Here is a 23,412-nt window from a genome sequence, read left to right on the forward strand (position 1 = left end):
TATGAATATTATGAATTTATTTCTATTTTAAAATACTAATCCTAGAAACATTTATATTTTTAATTTCTGTTCTCTTATTTGTTATTATATATATTTTATATTATTATTATTTATATTTTTATAAGGTATTTTCCTGTCGATTTCACCGAGTTTGTAAAAGTTAACTTTCGTTAAAGGGCGACGACATCATTTGGACTTTTAACTGATGTGCGTTTGAGTGAGTGTCACGAGTATATGCGTATATATGACTGACTGCCTGTGTATGCGTATATGTGTCTGTCTGTGTGTGTGTGCTTGATTCAGAATGCTCGTTGTATGCGGGTTGCATTGAGTCAAAAGTGAACGTCAAGTGTTTCAGTTGACGTTATCAACAAGAAACAAGAAAAAGAGCACAACATTCACGAAATAAATAAAAGAGTCGATGTTTTCCGCATGTACGCGTCTATTTTGTACACACACATATCACACACTTACCTACACAAACACACATACACACACTTAAACAGTTGGCAGCATCCTGTGTGCCATTTTTTTTTTGCTGTGTGTGTGTGTGGCAAACAAAGAGCAACAAAAAACAAATAGAGGTCGACTCGACAAGCTGCCTAAAAATGAAGATGACAATTTTTTGAGAATTTGTTTTAACTCGATTTTACTTACGGTACTGAGGTCACCCTTTTGCGGCCAGAAAAAGTTCTCGTCGAGTTCTCATTATTGACCTCTTTCTGCACAATATGTGTGTGTACTCTCAATCGTTCTGTGGAAATGTATGTGGAAATGCACTGAAGTGTGTGTTGGAAAATTTGTGCCTTGTGCCAGTTTTATTTTGTGTTTTTATATTTTGCATATTTGGGTTGGCCGCCAACATAATAGCCATGTTCGTATTTAAGCCATGTTTTTGTGGGATTTTAATATACAATCTGATAGAGGGTTATGGTCAGCACTCTACAGTTACAGCTGTGTAATAAAAGTTTTATTACAGGTGTGACGACTGTCTGTTTAATTGTTATGCTGATGGCAATTTGATGAAGGAATTTTTGTTTATTCTACATAAGCTGCTTACTTTGAACTATGTTCTGTAATTGAATTTAATAAAATCTTTTGATGTCTTTAATATTAAAACAGGTAAAAATTTCCAACCCTCTGAGATCGTCTGTGAAATACCTGCTACCCATTTTCAATAAAAGTAAAAGGCTGTGGAATTACTCGTAATCTATAGCAAAAGAATATACTAAAAAATATTGAAATATACAGTACACTGTATTTGGTATATACTAGTATATTAAAAAAAAGTACGCTGTATTTGATATATACTATACTATGTTATTAGATTGAAAAATACCTAAGGTTGTATGTGGTATATACTATTACTATATTCAAATTATACCATAGAGAACAAAATATACTAGATTGTCAAGCAAAGAATTTAGCACCCGACAACAGCACTTGTTATTTTAACAATATGAAAATGTTTCTCAGATGACTTCAAAATTTGTTAAGATTGTAATAGAATTGACATAGACTGTGGTTATTATTTTATGTACAGAAACTACCTACTCTAATTTTAAAATTAAATTATTACAGCTTTTTTATATCGTTTTATCTTTTATACTATCCAAGATAAAAGATTTCCTATGGAGTGCCAAATGCCCGCTGCATACAATTGTATACACAAAGTTATAATACCCTTCTACCCCATGGAGACCGAGTATATAAAGGACATTGAGCTTTGGAACAGATTGAACGTTATCCCAGTTCGTTTATCTTTACATCACAAATGCGAACTACTAAAGCCAAATCGTGCCTCGAACTGCGTTTTGATTGTCAATCGCGCAGGCTGGCTGCTGACTGCCAGACAGTCAATCACCTCAAATTGTTTTACAAAGAGATTACACTTCATAAAAAAACATACACTTGTCTTTCGCCGGCTGCAGAAATCGATAAATCTCGCAGATAATTTTGAAAAATTGATGCACGATATTAAAAATGCTGGCAATGGCCCTGAGGCTACATCTATTCTAATCAGTAAAACGCTGTCAGAGCTAAGCTATTGTTGTTGGCCATGGATATGTATATAAGTATGTAAGTATGTAAGTATGTCGGTTAACAGTTTCGGCCAATAAATAATTTTTATTGCCTGCACCTTGTAAGGCAGTAAAAGCGTAATGGCAGACGAAGTTGAAGGAGGAGACAGAGACGAAGACGGAGCACGAACACTTCCTTAACTTAAGCCATACATCAGGAATTATGGGCAGAGCCCTCAAAAAAGCTGGTACAAGAAGGAGCTAGCTAGCTTTGTCTCTCTGAAACATTTGGCTTGAATTTAATTTCGCATTTCGGATTTACAAACTCAAATTGTGCAATAAAGCACGAGGTGGCTGCCATCCTTCACACACACACAGTGAATGCTAGTTGGCATGCTCATTAACAAATTGTTGGCATAAGGCGAGCTAATGTTTTGCTATTTGTATGAAATGCTAATTTGATTAATTTCGTTTGTTTTAATTTCCATATAATAAGAGTGTAGAAATTCGCGTGTGCCCTTAAAAAAATAGAAACGAGAGAAAAAAAAAAATGCCAACTACACGAAATTTTATTCTAACAAATGCGAAGCACCTAATGCAAATTTCTCAACATTATTTTTATTTTTATTTTTATTTTCGGTGTGTAGTCAGCTGGCTCTGACTGAGTCGGCTAGTTCCCAATTAGGATAATCGTCGCCGGGAAATGTTAATTTAAATGTGAATGATTGCGGTTTCAACTGCCTTGTAGACGAGCCATTGTAAGCTGACGGGGGAGGCGGAGGCGAGTGAGTGACTCCAGTTGCTGTGGCAGCTGTGGAGGAGCAGCCTTTCGTGCCGTGACAGTTGCGTGCGACAGTTGCGCGCAACAGACGTTTGCGGCACATGCCGCGGAGGTCGGCTGCTTTTCGGTCTCCACACACAGCCTTTGACTTTTATGCGATTGGATTGTGTAAGCGCATGGCTGAACTTTAATTCGAATTAGATTCTCTCGTGACAAGCGACCATGCATGCGGCATTGATTGAGTAACGGCTCTTCAGCATTGTATACACGGCAATTACAAGACACCAGCCACCAGCTAGGCAGCTAGGCAGCTAGGCAGCCAGGCAACTGGTACCTTGCACTCAAACCACACAATTAAAATAACAAAACAAACAGCGATAACCTTGAGAGCACTTAATATAAATACAACGTCATGTGCGACATGAAGGTAAGCGAATATTTTCAGCTGATTTGCAACAATGATAACAGCGAAAGGGAAAGTGATGAAGAATTATGCAAAATATTTACAAATAATTTGATAAATTTCGTATTCTGAATATCTGTACAACAAATGTTGGTCAGAGTCATGCCAACAGTGACAACTATCTCCTAATACCTTCAATAAAGGATTGTGAATAATCGTTTCATAGATCATATCTAATATATTGATATACCAATAATAGCCATCGGTATATTTTAGTATTTTTTTGAGTGATTAGCTCTTGAGAATTACTTAAAGCCTTTTTAACTTTTTAATATAGATTTCCATTAAAATCATCTAATTCAAATTGCGTCCCCAAGGTCAATTTCACTTTCAACTGATCATAATTTCCAATTAGGCATTTTAATAATATATTTTGAATATAATATATTTTGGACTCCACAAAAAAAAAAAAAAGACAAAAAGAATAACCGAATTCCATTTATCTTCTTAATATACCTGAAAATCTTGTGTAGTAACCGGAAAAACGATCAGTTATTCAATAAAGAACTCATTTCTTACCAAGGTCCACTAATTATAAGGCCGCATTGATATGTACCTATGAATATTATTTTTAAAGTGCTAAAAATTTTTAGAGTTATTACAATAAGTAAGCATAATTAATGGTTCTTCATTTCATTATATATTAAAAGTTATACTAAATTGCGAACTGTTTTATTTTATATACTGTATTAAAAGTGTAATTAAGTAAATTAATATTTTCAATATAATACTACACACAACATGCTTCTTTACAAATTGTATGAATTTACGCTGCATTTGGTTTGTTAGTTTCCACAAAATGCAACCAAAATTCCACTTAAAATTAAGGTTGAAAATGTATGTAGTTACGCTGATGAAACTATGAGGAAAACTTAAGCAAATGCAATTATGTTAAGATTTCAATTTGCAGTTGCATGTAATTTTCAGTAATTTAATTAAAAACTTTCACATTCAGCTAGCAAGCTTATCAAAGCAGAACTAATTTGGAAATAACTTAGATAAAGTGAAAGTTTATTGTTATTTATTTATTTTTTAATTTTGTTATATAAAGACAACTTTGAGATATGAAACACTAAAGAATCGAATACTTGGTTTATTAAATTGAAGGCTGAAAAACTTAAACAAAACCAGGATTTTATCATTAGTATTAAAATTTGCGAAATAAAGATTTTAGTTAATAAATTAAAATATTTATTTCATTTTGAAGGTATTTAAAATATTTGAATCTTTAGTTAAAATTAAAATTAAATAATAATGATGATTGTTCTTTAAAATTATCATAATAATAATTAATATTATTTAATTAAAGACTGCAAGTCTTAAAACATTATTAACACCAAAATTAAAGTTTACGAAATAAAGAATTTAAAAAGTTGATAAATGGCGTTTTTTAAAATATGTATAAATCTTGTTAATGTTGTTAGTTAAAATTTATAAATTTATATTCTTAAATATTTATAAATCTACATTGAAAATGTAAATAATTTAAAGAAGTAAGCAATCATAAACATAGCTTGCTCATTAAGTCGTAAGACGCCACATAATCAACCTTATCAAATCACAAAAACTAATAAGGGAATTTAAAGTGAAATTGAAATTGAAATGTGTTAGATAAGCAGAGAATTTACATGGAAATTTTAACGCAAAAAGTCACACAAACTATTTCATGTCAGACGGCAGTGTTGTGGAGTATTGGACATGTGATCTTTAAAGAGTGAAACAATGGTTACCAGATATGTTTGGCCCCATTGGCAGTTGAGGAAAATCTTATCGCTCGACTAACGAAGTAACGCCATTAGCGGCCGCAACGTGAAGCGACGCGACACGACTCTGCGACAAATAACAACGACAACGCAATAAAAAAGGCCAACAACCGGACATTAGGCAATAACAGCACTAACGGACGAGTGGACGACGGGAGGGGAGAGGGGAGCAGGGTTGAAGCCTAATGAAATTTCGTAGAAACATGTTCTCGCCTGATAAGCGGCCATTGGTCAACAGTGTGGCAGCGGAGAGATGGCATGCAACATGGTGCCAAATGTGCACCACGCAGGCAAAGGCGCGGAAGCGAGCGTGACGTACTTTAGTTCGAACCGAAGTGTGGAGAGGGAGAGAGGAGGAGCAGAGAGGAGCGAAGGTGAAGGCGGGTCACGTAAATTATGGAAAAAACCACAAAGGCACACAGTGCGCGTCATTTGCACTGCAGTAAATAATTTTTTGCATGGCCAAACGTAATCCATGGCAGCGAAGATGGAGGCCAACAGCGAAGGAGATAAAGTTTAAACCGAAAGGATTAGCCCGCATCTTGGACTTGAAGCTGGATTTGGCTTTTGTTCGCTGCCACTTTCTCTCTATCTCCCTTTCTTTCCCATTCTCTTTCACTGTGTATGTCTTGGCTCAACTTTGAGGCATTTATATTAATGAAAAGAAAACGCTTAACACGTCTGTTCGAACGTAGCGAAGAAGCTGGCAGCTTCATACCTGGCTGCGAGTCATTGTTTTATCCAAGGGGACCACAACGAGCTGAGTCCTGCGCTGAATTTTATGCAACGAATGACAATTTCCACCTGCTTCAGCCTTGTTTCTTTGTGCAGCGAAAACAAAGTGCGAAATAAACTTTTGTTCAACCTGAACCTGAACTTTGCCGTCGCGGCGAGTTTTGGCTTTCGACTATAATAATTCTTACTCAGTTACACGCTGCTCGCGAATGCGAGTGCAAAATTGTTTTCAACTCTGTGTCTGTGTCATTCAACAAAACAGCAACAGACAACGCGAATGTCATTAGAATATTTATGTGTTGAAATTAGAATTTGGCACAAGTTTTGCAGGCCATATGTATTTATCCAATTTACGAACATCACCCAAAATGTCTGTGCCACAAAATGAGTTACTGTTTGTGGCAATCATGTAGGAGCTGGCCCGACCCACGTACTCAATCTGAATGCCCGCCAACGCTATGAATTATGTAAATCTCCCATGCGGTTAAAGTTGCTTGGCAACTTGGCCGAAAGGAATCAAACAAAATCGATTGATGTACAAATTTTTCTTAACATCCGACAACCGCCTTTTGATTTGTGCCCCCAAATGACAGCCGCATCCAACGCAACGTTGCTGCCTCATTGGCAGCCTTCTTCTAAATTATGTAGATTTGTTTTAGCATAATATGTGTGTGTGTGTGTGTGTGGTTTATTTTCATTTCTTTTTCGGCAATGAGCCGAGTTGAGTGGAGAGATCTTTGCTGCCTGGACGCACAACATTTTAAACCGTCATTAAGCTACACCCACAAATATCAGAGCTCCTCCTCCTACTTCAGTTGCTCTTCTATTCCTGTGCCTCTGTTCCTGCTCCTGTTTTCGACTGAAGAATTATGCAAATTTATTTGGCCAGCGTATTGCCCTTTTGCTGTCGCCTCGGCTCCGCTTGTTTTGGCCACTCTGGGTCGATGCTTCTAAATTGTACTGAATTATTGCCAGTCTATTTGACCCCCAGGCAGAGCGCAGTTCGCTTTCCTCTTACTATCTCTGAGTATTTTTAATTTAAAGTCCAAGGCAGAAATGTCTGCATTTCTCTGTTTCATTGTATTGTCTCCTTTGCCGCATTAATCGCTTTTTGTACTTTAGTCTCTGTCTCTCTTTCTCTCTCTCTCTCACTTTTCTCTGGCAGAGTATTCCCACATCGAAGACGTCAATTCGCTGGCAAATATTCTTCGTATTTTCTTTTGCACTTCAGTTGAGAGTGAAAACTTTCGCACAGTTTTGCAAAATATCAAATCAGTTGAAAATTAATTTAATTCGCACTTGGCTTTACAAAGTTTTTCTTTCGTTGTAGCTTTATGATTTGCTTGCATTTACTTTTTCATCGCACACACAACCAAAAACAAAAAAAAAAAAAGGGCAAAGACGTGAAAAATAAAAGTGAAAAATGCAAAATTTTAATTATAAAAGTTTGAATCGTACACTCGCCTTGTCGCCTGTGCCCTTCTATCCCTTCGTCTGTCTGCCAGTCTGTTCTGCTGTCACTCACTTTGCACACCGGAGAGTAGAAAGAAAAGCAGCAACACACACATACACACACACACATACACAATGCGTACAATTTTTAATTGTTGCAAGTTTCAACATTCAGAGAGAGACTGCCAGGCGTTGGCCCTTGCCAATTTTACCAATATTAATTATGATTTCAGTTCGCCGTTTTTCTCGCCAAGTTGCAAGTTTTGCATTTGGCAGCTATGTGAATATGTCCTCAGCGACTCGGTGCTTGTGGCGCGCAACTTAATTAATTTTACATTGCTTGAGGACACTTTGCGCTGGCTGTCAGAAAAGTGTTCAAATGATAAACGAGCTAATTAATATGCGCCACAAACTTTCGCAGTGCAATTATGCATTATGTGATTTGCTCGCTAAAAAAAATTCATAGCATACTTTTTGGCGTCGCCAATTGCTAAAACATAGTTGCCCAACACTGGTCAGGCGACACGACACGACACGACACGGGACGACACGAGTACGCGACATTGCTCCGCACATACATTGCAGAAATTTCATTAAAATTCATGTGAAATATATTGAGACTTGCATGCATAATGGTCACTAAGTTTGAAATGTGCACAAACTTGTGTCAAGTGTTGCCTCCACATTGCCACACCCACTACCCCCCTCCACACACACTCACACACATACACAGGGTCACATCGATGTTCTATGCAAATACTGGCATAGAAAAGCGTCAGCAAAAGCTGTGTGTTGCAACTTGCAATTGCCGAGTGAGGCAAGTAGGTGGCTGCCTTGCCTTGGTTGCAACCCAGCTGCCACATCGACGACGACAACGACGACGATGACGACGGCCTGTATTTTCCCCGGCGTTTTAATGCATTTCTATAAAAACGGAGGAGCTCAAGTAGTTGTGCGCTCTATAAAATTTCATGCATAAACTTTTAGGAAATGCAAAAGTTTTTTTATAATTTAAACCGGGCACGTATGCGGTGTCCACTCTGCTCCTTCCTCTTGCTCTCTCTCTCTTTCCCCCACCATTGCAAAGAAGCTTAAAACTGCTCGAGGTAATGTCGTTAGTTCTCTACTAAATATTAAAAAAAAAAAAAAAAAAAAAACAAAAAAATAACAGAAACGAACGAAGAAAGGAAAATAATAAAATGTTCAACTATGCAGCTGCTGCTGCTGGTTGAGTGGAGACCTTATCGATGATATTTAAAACTCACTTGTAAATTCTGATAAAAGTTTGTCCAGGGCTTGCGAAGGCGGCGCACGTTACATGTCCAGCATTTGGACCAATTAAACTTGCAACACTTGTTAACTACTTGAAATTCTGCAGGCTCACTTCACATAAGCTCAGTTTGATACTCCGACTGCGAGTGCAACTCCTCTACGACACTGATAAATCTCAGCAAATACTGTCTCCATTAGCAAAGATGCTTAAAGATTTGTTGAATTTCCTCATGTAACACGAAATTTTATGCTAAAGGAATTTTCGTTCGTCAAACGTGCTGCTTCATTAAGTATACGCACTTTGTGAATTAAAATTGTCTTTTTGAAAATATTTTACAAACTTTGCAAATATTCAAATTCAGCAGAGTATTTTAGTTTAAATAGAATTAAAAATATTAAGTGAATTTCACAATATAAGAGACTTGTGTAAATTTATTCAATTTAAGGGAAATTTATCAATGACACTAAATTCATTTAGGCACGTTTTATAAAATAAATTTACTCTACGAGGTTTACTTATTTGAATGCATTGAAAACTTATTTATTATGCATACATAAATTACGTATAATTTCATTGTAAATTAATATTCTCTCTCAACAGATATTAGTAAAATTTAATGAACTCTCATTCTATGTTCGCTGACTGCTTTCTTTGAAATATTATTTAAGATTACTTAGTAATTTTATTGAATTTTATGGAAATTCATAAAAGAAAATAAATCTATTTAATTATGAAATACTTATCAATTTCTGGTGGTATTTGTTTAAATGCATATGCAACTGATTGATATATATCATGTATACGATCTATGTCAACTAAACTACGCTACTGAAATATAATAGATATTATTTTGTGGGCCTTCTTTTTATTAAAAAAAAAAATTGAAATCATTAAATACTATAAACTTATTTAAATGCGAACAATTTTATGTAGATTTTTCAATGATAATAGAATCTGATTCTTTAATTCTTTATAAAATAAATGTAACTTACCAGGTTTAAATATTTGAGTACATGAAAGGATTTACGATATTTCTAATTAATTTAGAGTAGTCTGCGAAAATACGCATTAAGTACTCTAACCAATGCAATTTACTTTTCAATAATTTATCATAAAATGAAACAAATGTGGATTTTATTTTACATCTAATGCTTTATTTTGTATTTGAATAATTTAGAGATTTTTGTTTTTTGTTTCGTTATCGTTAATGTTTCTTATACAATGCAAAAACCACCGTAATTAGCATAGAACTAGTTGGTAATTAGTGGATTTTCTTGGTAAGTACGTTATGTGTGTTTTTACTCTTAGCCCACCGAGCAATGCTCTCAATACGCTTTGCTATCGATAAATCTGTGTTTATGTTTAAGGTTAATGCAGTTAATGCAGTCTAATTAAAAATGTTTTTTTTTTTATCTTGCTTGTAGGTTCACTCTCTGATTAAACCGATGCATCGATGCTCCTGCTGCTTCTGCTGCACAAACATACACGTATCTAGAACTGTATTTGTATCTTGTATCTGTTGTTGTATTTTGGTATTTTGTATCGGTATCTGCATCGGTATTTGTATGTTGTATCTTGTATTTGGTATCTTGTATCTGTAGTAGCGCCCACAAGAGGCAACGAATTATACACATACGTACACACATATTTAATGAATATGATTTCATTTGCGACTATTTAATCGAAGTACAACTACACAGAAGACTGCACTCCTGGCACGTACAATTATCTTGGCATTTTACATACATATATATCTATATATAGCATCATGAAACTGAATAATATACAAGTACAAGTACGATCTGTTTTTTTTTTTTTGTTTTTGGTTTGGGTGCAAAAGCTGATAAAACACACTTCGAGCACTTCGACTAATGTTTAGCTAATATATGTATATTTAATTTATGTATTTTTTTTTGGTATTTTTTTTAGTGGTTTTCTCAATGACTGTAATTGCAATTTGCAAAAAATGCACACTTAATTTGCGGTATTTATTTGGTATTCTCGATATTATGTTTTATGGTTTTTTACTTTAGAGTTCTTGCTATTGGTGGTACAACATGTTTGCTTAAATTCTAATTTACATTGAAAACGTTATGCTAAATTGATGTTCTCGGTGCACTTACAATCTAAGCTGAGCGCAAAAAACAACAAACAAATGAACGTGAGGAAAACACTCTCAACAAAAGTTAAATAAAATATTGCAAATGCACAAACAGAAATTGAAACAGAATTATGAAAAATTACACACTCTTATTGCTAACATTTTACAGTGGTGTTGCATTCGCTATTCATAGGTTGTCTTTGTTTTTTTTTTTTTTTGTTTTGTAGTTTTTTTTATGATTTGATTCCATTTTAAACTAAATAATATCACTATAGAATGTTTGCTTAATTTACATACATTTATTATTTACGCGATGTAGTTTCTTTTTTTTGTTTTTTTGCTGTATTTCTGTTTTTGTTTTTCTGTTTTAATAGTTATTTTTATAAAGTACGAGTAAAATGTAATTCACATTCAAATATCTAATGCATATTTACATGACCTACTTCAAACTGGATTATCCATGAACAGAATAACACGACTCTTTCATAATGGGGGATTTTTGCTATTTTGGTATTTGCATTTTCTGTTTTTCTATTTTTCATTAGTTGCAATCATTTTATTTCCTTATTTCGTGTGTGTTTGTGTTATTTCAAATGCTAATTAAAACGCTGAGAAAATGCTTGAAAAATTATTTACATTATTTGGTTATTTGGGGTTTTTTGTTTGCATAATTTTTACATTCATTCATTTCACTAAAAACTATTTTTTTATTTTGGTTTTGTTTTTGTTTGTTGTATCTTTGGTTAGTTTGCTGTAGGACTCGAGGGACTTTTTGGACTTTTTCTTTTTTTTTTTTTTGTTGCAGTGGCAGTTGCAGTAAGAAGGTAAAACAAAAATCAAAGTGAAGAGGAGGCTCACTCTCTCTCTTAGTTGTCTGGATAGTTTACAAGTTGTTGTCTCTTGGCCTTTGCCAGCACTTTAAACCAACTTCCAAATACACATGTGACTTTATAAGATTTCCTCTGCCATCTCTCTCTTTTGCTGTTTTGTTTTATGTGTGGGACGAGTGTTCGATGTATGCTGTGTGTGTGTGTGTGTGTTGCTTACCCCAAGCCAAGTCGCAGTCTGTCGAATTGGCTATTACGCAAGGCAAAGGCCAAGAGCAGTGTGACTGGGAAGAGCAGGGCGTGGGGCAGGCTGCTCACTGAGCCACTGTTGCTGCGCGACTTCGAACTTGCAACCACTTCAGCGTCCTCCGGGGCTATGTCCAGGCTGTTGCTGGCGACAATAAATTGAAATATATCGCTGACCTATGGGGGGCAACATACGAGACGAGACGAGCCAAGCAAAAATAGAGAGAAGAGAGAGAGAGAAAAACACGGGTAAAATTTTAGTAGAGTCGCAGAAAATAAAGATTAAGTAGCCGACCCGTGGCACGCAGTCGCTTTTTTTTGTTGGCGTTTAGACAAAGTGTCGAACTCTCAGTCAACATGCGTTGATTTATCTATGCATCTTTCACTTTTTTCCCCCCTGTTTTTTGCTTTACTTACCTCATTCCATCCGTAGCGATTCTTGGCCTGAACAATCGCCTCGTAGTAAGCACCTGGATGCAGATGTTTAATGGTGTAGGACATGATATGTGTTAGAGGCTCCGTTGCTGGACGATGTTCTGGCGTGAGTATAAAATCATGCCATCTGCCTGGCTGCTGGAATGTGTCGTTCATCTAAAAGTCGGAAAGAAGAGACGACACAAGGAACAAAAAAAAACAAAAAATAGAAGAATGAAATGTGAGCGCTTATGTCTGGCAATTATTTTTTCTTTTTTTTTTTTTTTTTCTGTTTGTGTTCCTTATGGCTGACAGGCTGACTTTACTCGGGCTTAAGACTTAAGTCTTAATGCTCGTTGCCCCAAGAAACCAAAACAAATTAGTGACTTCTCTCTCGATAAAGTTCAAGGCGTCAGTCAGTCGCTCGCTCGGTGATAACTCATTAAATTAATTAGATTCTGATTTAATGCTCATTATGAGCATTTGCCGCTGACTCGCATTAAATTGCACTTTATGCTCAGCTAAGCCAGCGCATTATTTGCTCATGCTCATACTCATATTCACAATTATGCCGCGGAAATATTCTTTTTATTTTCATAAATTCTTTTAATTTGAAACAGGTGCTTCATTAGTACGCAAAGATATTGAATTACATTCGCCAGGATTAAACGTCAAGGCACAAAAGCTTTCATTGTTTACGTTGAGTGTATTTTATTGTATAGAATTGCATTACTTACGAGCACTCGTCGGTAGAGCAGACGCACTTCCTCCAGCGGCGGGTAACTATCAATTTTCCATGTCAGATTGTAGCTATCCGAGGAACGTCCCCATTTGGGTGAATAGAATTCAGCAGGTCCCGGTCGACCAGATAGCTCCATATATTTGCGTGAACGTCCGAGCGAATTATCTGCCACGCAGCTGCAACGCAAAATTTACAATAATAATAATAATAGTAACTGAATTTTCTTTTAATTTTTAGAAGACAGTAAAGTTGTGGCATTGACAGACAACTCCCAGGGGAGTTTTCGAGAGGACTTGAGGCCAAGCTAATCCAGGCACGTACCGTCCAAAAGCCACTCGCCATTCGCAATGCTGCGGCATGTGGCAAGTGGCATGCAGGATGTGGCGGATGGTGGGTGGCAGGTTGGTAGGTGGTTGGTAGGTGGTTGGTAGGTGGTTGGTAGGTGGCAGCGATGGATGGCTCGTGGTTGTCCCTACACATGGCTAAAACAAAAACTTTGTGCCTGAAATGTTGTGTCAACATGGCGAAACTTCCGCTCCTTTAATATGTTGCAGACAGATTGACATTGATGTGGAAAACTTGTTTGCCGACATAATGGCCAGAACATGCTTCAGGCCACGCCCAATATTGCTGTAGCCCGCCCACTCTCTCTCTCGCTCTCTCTCTCTCTCTGTGGTGTGGCAAACAATGCAGCCTCTAACTTTTGTATTTGGCCAGGTTAGCTGGCCAACTGGCAACTGGCAACTAGTAACTGGCTAAAAGTGAAATAAGTTGTAGCAAAAGTTGGCAAATTGACTAAATCAACGCAGCACTGCAAAGTTGCCAAAGGTTTATTGTTGTGTCCTACAACTTGTTGTGTATCTCTTCTATTTTTATTTTTTTGTGGCCATCGATTTCAAGTTTCTTTCTCTCTCTATCTGCACTCACCTGTAGTTGCCAAAGTCCTCCTGCTGAATGTGTCGTATGGTGAGCGTGTGTCGATTGGCTCTTGTGTTCATAATTCGCCTATCGGTTGTTTGAATGGGGAACGAGTTCTGATACCACGATACCTGTCAACAATAATGATGAGACGGTTAGTTTCACTTGATTGATAATAAAACTGAAACGCAAAACATTCATAACTGGGACAACGTGAAAAATGTGGCATTAAATTGCCAACTAAAAAGCCAAAAGCAAAGGCGTATTTCAAAGACAACAAGATTGTGCACAACAAAAATAAAGAAACAACTGCAGCCATGGCTACAGCTGCATAAAATAAAAAAAGAGAGAAAACAGGAAGAAGTGACCTGAAAAAGCAGCTCGTTGCATAAACCAACCCAGCGATTTCATAATAATAATAATCTAAAAAGGCTACACAACAACAATAACAGAATATAAACTGCTTGTACACAATGCAACAATAACGAAGCATTTAAAACATTCAAACAAAAGCAAAAACGAAATAAAAAAAAAACGAGTACCAACCGTTGCGACTGGATCAGCGTAAACAATGCAAACGAGTTTCGCCTCAAATCCTTCGCCCGAGTGTATCCATGATTTTTCCACTTGAATATCCGGCGGATCTGTGCGTGTTACGCACACCAGCACACCAATATCCAGACACATACACAGATACACAGAGTCATACGAACAATGACAATAAGTTAAATGGTTGCATCAGCATCAGCATCGTAGGGCATCCGTCAGATTACGGGGTTTCATCGCCATGTTGAGTGAGGGGTTTAAAATGGAGAGACAAAGACAAAGTTCGGATTAGAGATGGAGTTGGAATTGCAGAATAATGCACTGTTTTTAATGGTAGGTAGGTTTTCTTATATGTGATATTAATTGTATTGACTTGAAATTTATTGACATCAATATAATTCTACTTCTAAAATCTTAAGTCGTTTTTAAAAAGAGCCCTCGACAAATTAAAATGAAGTACTCTGAATTAAATACGTTTTCGTACACTCTTCTCATTAAATACAAACAATAAATACAAAAATTTAACTTCTGCATTTACTGCGCTCAAAAAAATTATTTAAAAAAATGTGTATGATAACGAAGTTTGCAGCTGTGAGCTAATTGTTTATTTTGAGGATCATTTTATGTGTAGCATACAATGCTTCTCGATTTTTTAATAGTTTCTTTATTTGTGAATAAATTGAAATTGTATTTAAAGAATAATAGAGAAAGTATATAAAACTTTAAGAAACTTAAGGCATTCACACTTGTTTCTGATAATTTCTATCTACATAATATTAAATATTAAATTTTAAAGAATAATAGAGAAAGAATAGAAAACTTTAAGAAACTTAAGGCATTCACACTTGTTTCTGATAATTTCTATCTATATAATAAAGAACATTTTTTTTTTTTGTGAAATATTTTCCGCAGTTGCAAAGACGTTTTTCTCGACTTTGAAATAGCTTCCGATTCTCAATTTTTCAGCTTCCTACAGCGATCTTTCTAACATTAAGATCGTAAATTTTGGAACAGATACTTACACAGCACATCAAGCCGCATATCAACAGTGACCGGATCACCGACTCCATTATCGGCGGTGCATTGATAGACTCCAGCTTGTTGTCGCTCCAGTTTGTCCAAGGTCAGAATGGGTCCATCGCCAATGCGAGCCGTCGATTTGCCAGTGCCACTCTAAAGAAGAGAAGAGGAAAACAAAAACAATTGTAGAATTACTTGCGGAATGAAGTTGCAATTGAATGCAGATTTGCAAAGCAAAAGTCAATAAATGTAAAGTCAACGTAAATGTCAACAGTCAAATGCTGCACTTGGCAACACAGTAGAAAAAAAAAAGAACGAACAAAAGTTAAGTAAAGAGGACGATGAAGAAAAACAAAGATCTTTTTTAAAATACGCAGGGCCAAAAGGCAACCTGGCCAACAGACAAAACTGAATGTAAACACAAACATGACGGAAAGAGCACGACAATATCGAATCGAGTCAAGGAAAAGCCGGAAGAAGGGTGAAGGTGAGTTGAGTTGAGATGCACGGAATCATGTCTCGGACTCGATTGTAGCAAGTCAGCTTTTGGCTTTTTGGCTGAGCGCGTCTCACACAGAACACGAGACGTAGGCGGGAGGCGTGGCAAGCGACACCCACGGGCGTACATGTGTTGACGTCTGCTCCAAAAAGAAAAAAACAAGTAAGAAAGTTACACTCGAGTGTGGTTGACTGTGAGATACCCGGATATACATTTTTAATGAAAGCAAAAGAGTGATATATATATATATATATATAATATGCCGCATTAATACTGATAATATACCATACTCTTTGTTTGGTATTTCTACAATTTTATTCACATCGCAACCAAATTCTCATATGTAAATCGCAAATTCTTTAGTTTTTATTGTATTTACCAATCGAAACTGCGTGCAAACATAACAAGTGCTATCGAAATTATATCTATATATCATATAGTCTCTGAGATATTGGGGTTCATACGGACAGACGGACTTGGCTATATCGTCTCGGCTGTTAACGCTGATCAAGAATTTATATGCTTTATGGGATCACTTCCTGCTGACACAAAACTATAATACCCTTCTACCCTATGGGTAAGGGTATAAAAGAAGAAAAGAGAAACTAAAACATTCAACTTACTCGCACACACTTCAAGTACGAGGTGAGTTGTGGAGTGAGTTACGGAAATGGGAGTAGATTGAAACGAAATGAAATGACATACAACTTTGCAATGTGTGTGTATGTGCGCGAGTATGTGTGTGTGTAAGAAGGACAGGCTTGGCAGAACGGTTGAGATTTGCCGATGTCAAGTGCAAAGCAAGCAAACAAATCGAACGGAAATGTCAAATGCGCCAAAGTGCAGCAAGGCAAACGAAAAATGTGCATACCAAAAACGGTAGTCATTTTCCTAGATACACCTACAAGCACACACACACACATACACACACTGACACATTACACACATATTTTTCTGGCATCGAGTCCATTGAATGTCTGCCAAACTCTTGACTAGGTCATTTTCAGCTATTCGTTTGTCAGTTTGCCAAGGCATATAGTATTTGTGCATCTATGAATCGCATTAATTACAATCCTCTTTACTCTTTACTCCTCCTCTCTCTCTCTCTCTCTCTCTCTCAACAGCTGCTCTGACTGACCTGTTCATGTATCGATTTTTCTTTTCGCACTCAACTATTTAGCATAGTGTTTTCTGGTAGTTGAGGTGTTGCCACTGCTGTTGACAATGATTTAGTGTGAGCGTGTATGTTTGTATGTATTTTGGCACTCCCAAGAACTAACTGGCCAATGTACTCAAATCTATTCGAAATCATCACGATTTGTGTGCCGACGAATGCCGAAATGGGAATTTGATGCATCGTAAATTTCCATTTTCATTTTGAAATTCAACTGCATTTTGAAATGAAATTTGGAACTCTATGTGTTGACTTAATGACTTAACAGCTGATATTATTTTGAAACAAAAGTAGCAGATTGTGATTATACAATTTAATAATTGAATAAACATTAGTGACTTTTCTGTAAAAGTTTCGAGGGCAAAAGTGCATTTTTAATCCCTTTTTTAAGTAACAAAATCAATATTTAAATGTAATAACAAAAATCGAATCATTTTGAATTAAAAATATTTTCAATTTTGAATTGTTCCCTTAAAGTCAGTGTAAGACTCAACTCCAAGGTCGACTTTAGCAAGAACATTTTCTATAACAAAACTTTTCGGCTATGTAAATGCAAAATATGTACTAATTATACATATATATGTATAATACTGTAATTAATGATAAAACTTTGCTGGTCAAGCGAAAAAGAAGAGCGCGCATTCTGTTAATGAATTTAAGAATTTACTGTCAACTAAAAACTTAATTTGAAAGTAAAATTTGGTGAAGAAAAGTGCTTAAGAAGTCGTTCAGCGAGCGAACTTTCAGTTAAACTGTTTCTAAGAAAGAGCCATTGAAATTTGCATAAAGCAACAAAAATAGCATAAATAATTAATTCAATTAAACGAAAATCGCATAGAAACAAGTACAAGTAGCTGAATAGATTAGGTGTGTGTACTGTAAATAGGCTCTTGACTCGAATGGAAAAACAAACCTTTTTGGTCCAGTAAATAGATGGCACCGGATTACCCGATCCCTTGCACTCCAAAGTAATGGGTCCGCCTTTGCGTGCCTGCAGTTGACCTGATGTCGGGATGGCACGAACACTGGGAGGCACTGTAGAAGAGAAGGCGCATTGAATGATTGGTAAAAACAATGAAAACACAATTGATGTAAAGTTTGTTGTCTGTTAAGCTGTTTGAATTTATGATGATTTTGTGAAAATGTCTCATCAAAGTTGTAGCGCTTAATGCCTGTGCAAATAGTGTGTCAACAAATACTTTTTGTGTACTCACCCAAAATCTCAACAGTGTGCACTTGATCACGATTAATTTTGTCACTGATTTGACAAACATAATCCCCGGCATCTTGTGGCTCCAAATCAGATATCTCTAAATTATAACCATCTATCAGTCTTACGCGGTCATCCCTTGTTACCATGATGTTCGAGGCGGTGAGCACATTTGTGCCGCGGCGCCACAGAAGCACAAAATTGCCTGCAACAAATGAAGAGAAGGCACTCAGCAAGACAGATACAAAACAGCAGATACAACTACAGATACAGATACAGATGGAGATACATATTTAGATAAAGAGAGGGAGATATATGCATGTGTTTTGTCTCGTTGTTTGCTGGCAAATTTATTGTAAAATGCCGCAATATAAACATAAAACATTTTGCAACTAACTTTTAAGAAGCTAAATAGATTGGCAGTGTGGGGCACAAAGTTGTAGTTGTGTCGTCTACACACACACACACACTCACTCGTACACACTTATATAGCTATCTATCTAAACTGTTATCCGGCTTGACTGTGGCTCTGGCTTTTATTCCGGCTCTGAGGCTATCGCTTTGTCTGCCTGCTGAGCTGTGAACATTCTACAGATTCCCTTCGTCTGTTTGTCCATCCAATTGCTGCTCAGCTTACGAGTCACTGTGCTGTGTGTAGTGTGTGTCAGTGTGGGTGTGTGTGTCTGTATGAGTTGTTGTGTTGGTGTTTTCATCTATTTTTTAGTATGTTTGCTCATATAAATGACATAATTTCGCAGATGTTGCTGCTGCTGCTTTTGCCTCTGCTGCTGCTGTTGCCGGTTTTTTCCCTTGCATATTTTACACAACTTACGCTTTTTCTTCCACAGTCACCACAAAAGGCAAACGTAAATTTGTTAAACGGGATTACATGGCGTATAATATACATTTGTGTGTGTGTGAGTGTGTATATGTTTTTTATTTTATTTTATGTGCTCAAGTTCCAAAATATATCCATCGAGCAGACAGCAGGTCGCTCTTGCTGTCCGCCCACCGCACACAACGCCAACAATTTATTGTGAATAAAAATGTGCACTAAAAAATAAGTTACTACAAGTATTGATAGCATGTAAATACCCTGTAAGATGCACAAAATATGTGTTGGCTACCGAAAGATATTTGTTGTGGGTTTTCTTCGATTTCTGACAATCTTTTCTTAGCTGTTCGCTTTTTAAGCAGTCTGTTGTTGGTAGTGCAAAATTATCAGAAGTGAACAGCATTGAATGATAAATATTGCCTAGCAAGTAAATACCCTGTCAATTGCTCAATAAATTTGTTTGTTGTAGTAGTATTATTGACATCCTGACTGACACCTAGATCTCAGAGACTATAAGAAATAATGTCAAAATTATAATTTTTGCAATTGTTGCTGTCAAAAATACTGCTCGGCATATTTCGGTATTTTTCGGTATATTATTTAGGTGTATTTTAAATGATAATACCGGAACTATAAGTGAGAAAGCTCACATTATATTTTTGACAGTATTTTTGTAATATACTGAATAAACATTTCGGTATATTTCTGTACATTAATTCGCTATATTTTGAATGATAAAACTCAAATTATATGCTTGACAGCAGCTGTTGTATAAATATACCAAATATACAATTCTGTATATTCCAGTATTTTTCGCTATATTAATACCGTATTGGCCGAGTTTAATAACCAAGCACACTCGACTGTAGCTTTCTTATGCTAATTCTGTTCGCTGTTTAAGTCGTCTGTTATTTATAGGGTATAATTATCATGAGTGAAGAGCATGAAATTGTTATCATTGAAATACTCTGTAAATTCTTTAAAACATTTACTGTATATCAATAAATATTTGCTTCATATTTTCTGATACATTTTACAACTTTTCTCCCATTTTAAGGAGTGTATGTTTATAGGGTATAATTATCATAAGTCGACAGCATGAACATATTACATTATGAATCGTAAAAGCAAAATCAGAGCAGGTTGCTTTACTGATGTTTTTTATTTTTGCTGCTTTATTCAGAGCGGCCTCAGGTCAGATTCGAGTCAGGCAGCGATTCGTTAGTAGGCTTTTGATTTTCAGGCATTGGGAATCTGAAATTTTAATTAAATGCTGCCATTCGGTCTGAGGGAGTCGAATACATACGCACAGACACACACACACTTGCACACAGACACACACACTCACACACAGGCAGACAGATTCCTTGTTGAAAATGAAGAGGGAAACATACGCATGACCTTTAGTCCGCATCAAATAATCTGTATTTTAAATAATTCATTATTAATGCCCTTTTAAAAATACATATATGTGTGTACACACATACACACACCGTCGTGCTTAATGCGTTTACGTGTGTGCAGTTAAGCGTGTGTTTGCTTCCTTCCGGTTATTAGCAGCAATCACAAAGGCAATGGCAACTTCACTTCTTACGCCCGTGTAATGCCATAAATATTCCATCTTAAGAATGTCGAGAGAGATTAAACCGAATACATTTATGTGTATACAAGTATGAGTGTATTGAGTGTATTCATTTACGAGTATTGAAAAGTATCGCCAACAACAACAACAATCTGGGAGTCGCCTCTTCTTGATCCCCTTTGGGCAAAACGCACATAAAGTCAACTTAAACGCACACAATCATCTTTTTATTGTTTTCGATTATTATTGAATCGGATTGAGTTTTGTCTGGCTGGTTGAATGTGTGTGTGTGCAACATACGTGTTGGCCATTTGCTTGTGGGCCCCAACAAAAAAAAAAAAAACTCTCTCTCAGCTACTGCTTTTTATTTTCCTTTCATTTTCTCGGTTTGCTCCCTCGCTTCCTCCTCAATTTTATTCGTTTCTAATGGCCTTGCGTATGTTGTTATTGATATTATTTAGCTGTGGGGTACATTTTATGCTCTCGGCAATAAAAATTGTATTTTATAACTCTTCAATTCGAACATATGAATTTGTTTAGAAGGGTCTGTCCAACAAAATATTGGCCAGCAAATTGGACACCTTTTCTTTTTTTTTTTTTTTGCTTGTGACTTAACCTAGGCAGTTTAAGCTCGTTAAATGGATAAACAGTGAATCACTTGAGAGAATTACTTCAATTCATGCCTTGCATTTTATTTTTCTTAAGTGGCAGATATTCTACCCACAGTTGATTGGCTTTTTTTGCGTTTGGCAAATTGTCTCATTGAATTTTACATATTATTTTATTATTATTATTAAAGTGAATTTCACCCCGGGAAAGTTTCCCTTTCTCATTGTCCGTTTGTTTTGTTTCGTTTGCGAACGCAACTGTGTTGCATTTTGCATGGCTTCATAGACCATTTGATACCCAATTTCCTCTTTATTGGATTAAATTGTAGTCGACGTTTCCCTACTTTTTGTGTCTTTATTCTCATTGCCGGCAACACATTTGCAGTGTTTTGTCTCACTTTCACCCCCTGCTCTTATTTCAATTGAAAAGCTTTAAACTGCAATCAAACCCAGCCAACGAAAGCTAATGCCGCTTAAAGGCAGAACACAAAGTGCAAAAAAATATAACAAACTTAGTTTTCAAATTTCATTTTCAATCAATAAGTAAGCAACATTTTAGTTTTCAATTTAAATTTGCTTGATGTGTTTTATTAAGTGTTTTTTAATACTATTTAATTCTAATATTTCTGCCATTTATTTAATATTTTAAAACATATTGATCGTTTTGTGTATAAACTTTTATTTTAAATCAATAAGAAAGCACAATTTTAGTTTTAAACTTTATTTTTCGCTTGATATGAAGTGAAGTTGAAATCATTCTTTTAAAATCTGATTGAGTATTTTTTAATACAATTTTTTTCTAAATATATAAGCAAGCAACATTTCAGTTTTAAATGAAATTACGGTTCAACTCGCAAATTTGTATCGTTTACAATATTCTCAAGCACATTTAGTGTCTTCTTATGCGCTTTCATTTTAAATCAATAGGTAAACAAAATTTTAGTTTTTCTTTATTTTTGCTTCAAGTTGAAGTCTTCAAAATTTATTGAGTGTTTCTTAATATGATTTTCTTTTAAGTAAACAAGTAAGTAAGTAGCATTTTAAATTAAATTTCAGTTTGTATTTCAAGAAAATATGAAGTATTTTTAAATATAATTGCATGATAAGAACTTAACAAATTCGGTCAATGTTTTTTGTTTATACTTTAAAGCCAGGACAAACAGTCAACTGACAACAGTCGACAATCAACAGTCGAGATAATCGCAGACGCAGCTTCAACGCATTTTCGCCGTATTGTCGTCAATGTTCAATTTATTTTCATTTAGCTGTGAACTGTTAATTGCATTTTATTTATTGGCATGTCAACAGCAGCTGCAATTAAAACTCTTTCCAACTTTTGCTGCAGTGCCCTCTTAAATTGGGTCACTTTAAAGCAGTGTTGAAATTTTCAACTCGAATGATTTATGCGCTGCTCGATTATGCAAATTCAAAATTATGTTTATTTTTAAGTTAATTACTTAAGAACTGTTTACGTTCTTGCAACTTTTAAATGGATTGTTTCATGACTAATCCAACACGACGTATACGCAATTTTGCTGTCGACTCGAAACTTCAGTATTTGAAATAATAATTAAAGCTTTGAGCACGTGCAAAGCTGCCCAATCATTCACACAGAGACTATTTTATTTATTATTATATTGTTTCTAAGCTCTACTCTTTCTGTCTCTGTCTGAGTCACAGCTGCATTAATGCATGAAAATCAGCAACGCAAAAATTGCAATTGCAATAAATTCTGTATGAGCAAATGCTAGAAATATTCACACAATTTCGAATTTGAATTTAAAATATTTTATAGAGCAGCAAACAGATGCGAGAGTTTTGCAACATCAGTTTGTTTTTCCGCCCCTCCTCATCCTTCTCCACGCCCTCGACACAAAAACGCCTTCAAATGGCGTTAATCATTGAATTTGATTTACAGCTACTGTGTGTGTATGTGTATGTGTGCATATAAATGTATATTTGTGTTGGGCAAAATTTATAAATGTCATTTGATAAATATATTCTGGTTAGCTTGGCACGTGGCAAAATCGAACGTCAAGCTGCTGACAGCTGTTGGATTTTTGCATTGCCAATGCGGAAGCTGATGTCGATGTCGTTGTCGATGCTCGATGTTCAATATTCGATGTTGTTGTTGGGGCTTTGTTTGGCTGCTCTTCACACTGTTTATAAAATTTATTTGAATAGACATTTCACCTAAAACAT

The 23,412-nt window shown here is 35.8% G+C and overlaps 1 protein-coding gene across 1 annotated transcript in view; it reads right to left on the minus strand.

Annotated features, from left to right (window-relative positions):
- Nucleotides 1–10,462: 10,462 nt before the first annotated feature.
- LOC117574262 (neurotrimin) overlaps nt 10,463–23,412 on the minus strand; it is a 64,728-nt gene continuing 51,778 nt past the window's right edge. The window contains exons 4-11 of the mRNA XM_034257997.2: nt 18,190–18,390; nt 17,889–18,010; nt 15,305–15,455; nt 14,283–14,380; nt 13,746–13,867; nt 12,814–12,994; nt 12,080–12,253; nt 10,463–11,839 (exon numbers count right to left, since the gene is read on the minus strand). Coding sequence (XP_034113888.1) covers nt 11,633–11,839; nt 12,080–12,253; nt 12,814–12,994; nt 13,746–13,867; nt 14,283–14,380; nt 15,305–15,455; nt 17,889–18,010; nt 18,190–18,390 — 1,256 coding nt within the window. The 3' untranslated portion in view covers nt 10,463–11,632. The remainder of the gene's footprint in view (nt 11,840–12,079; nt 12,254–12,813; nt 12,995–13,745; nt 13,868–14,282; nt 14,381–15,304; nt 15,456–17,888; nt 18,011–18,189; nt 18,391–23,412) is intronic.

Source organism: Drosophila albomicans, chromosome 2R (assembly GCF_009650485.2).
Source record: "Drosophila albomicans strain 15112-1751.03 chromosome 2R, ASM965048v2, whole genome shotgun sequence".
Classification (NCBI taxonomy): domain Eukaryota; kingdom Metazoa; phylum Arthropoda; class Insecta; order Diptera; family Drosophilidae; genus Drosophila; species Drosophila albomicans.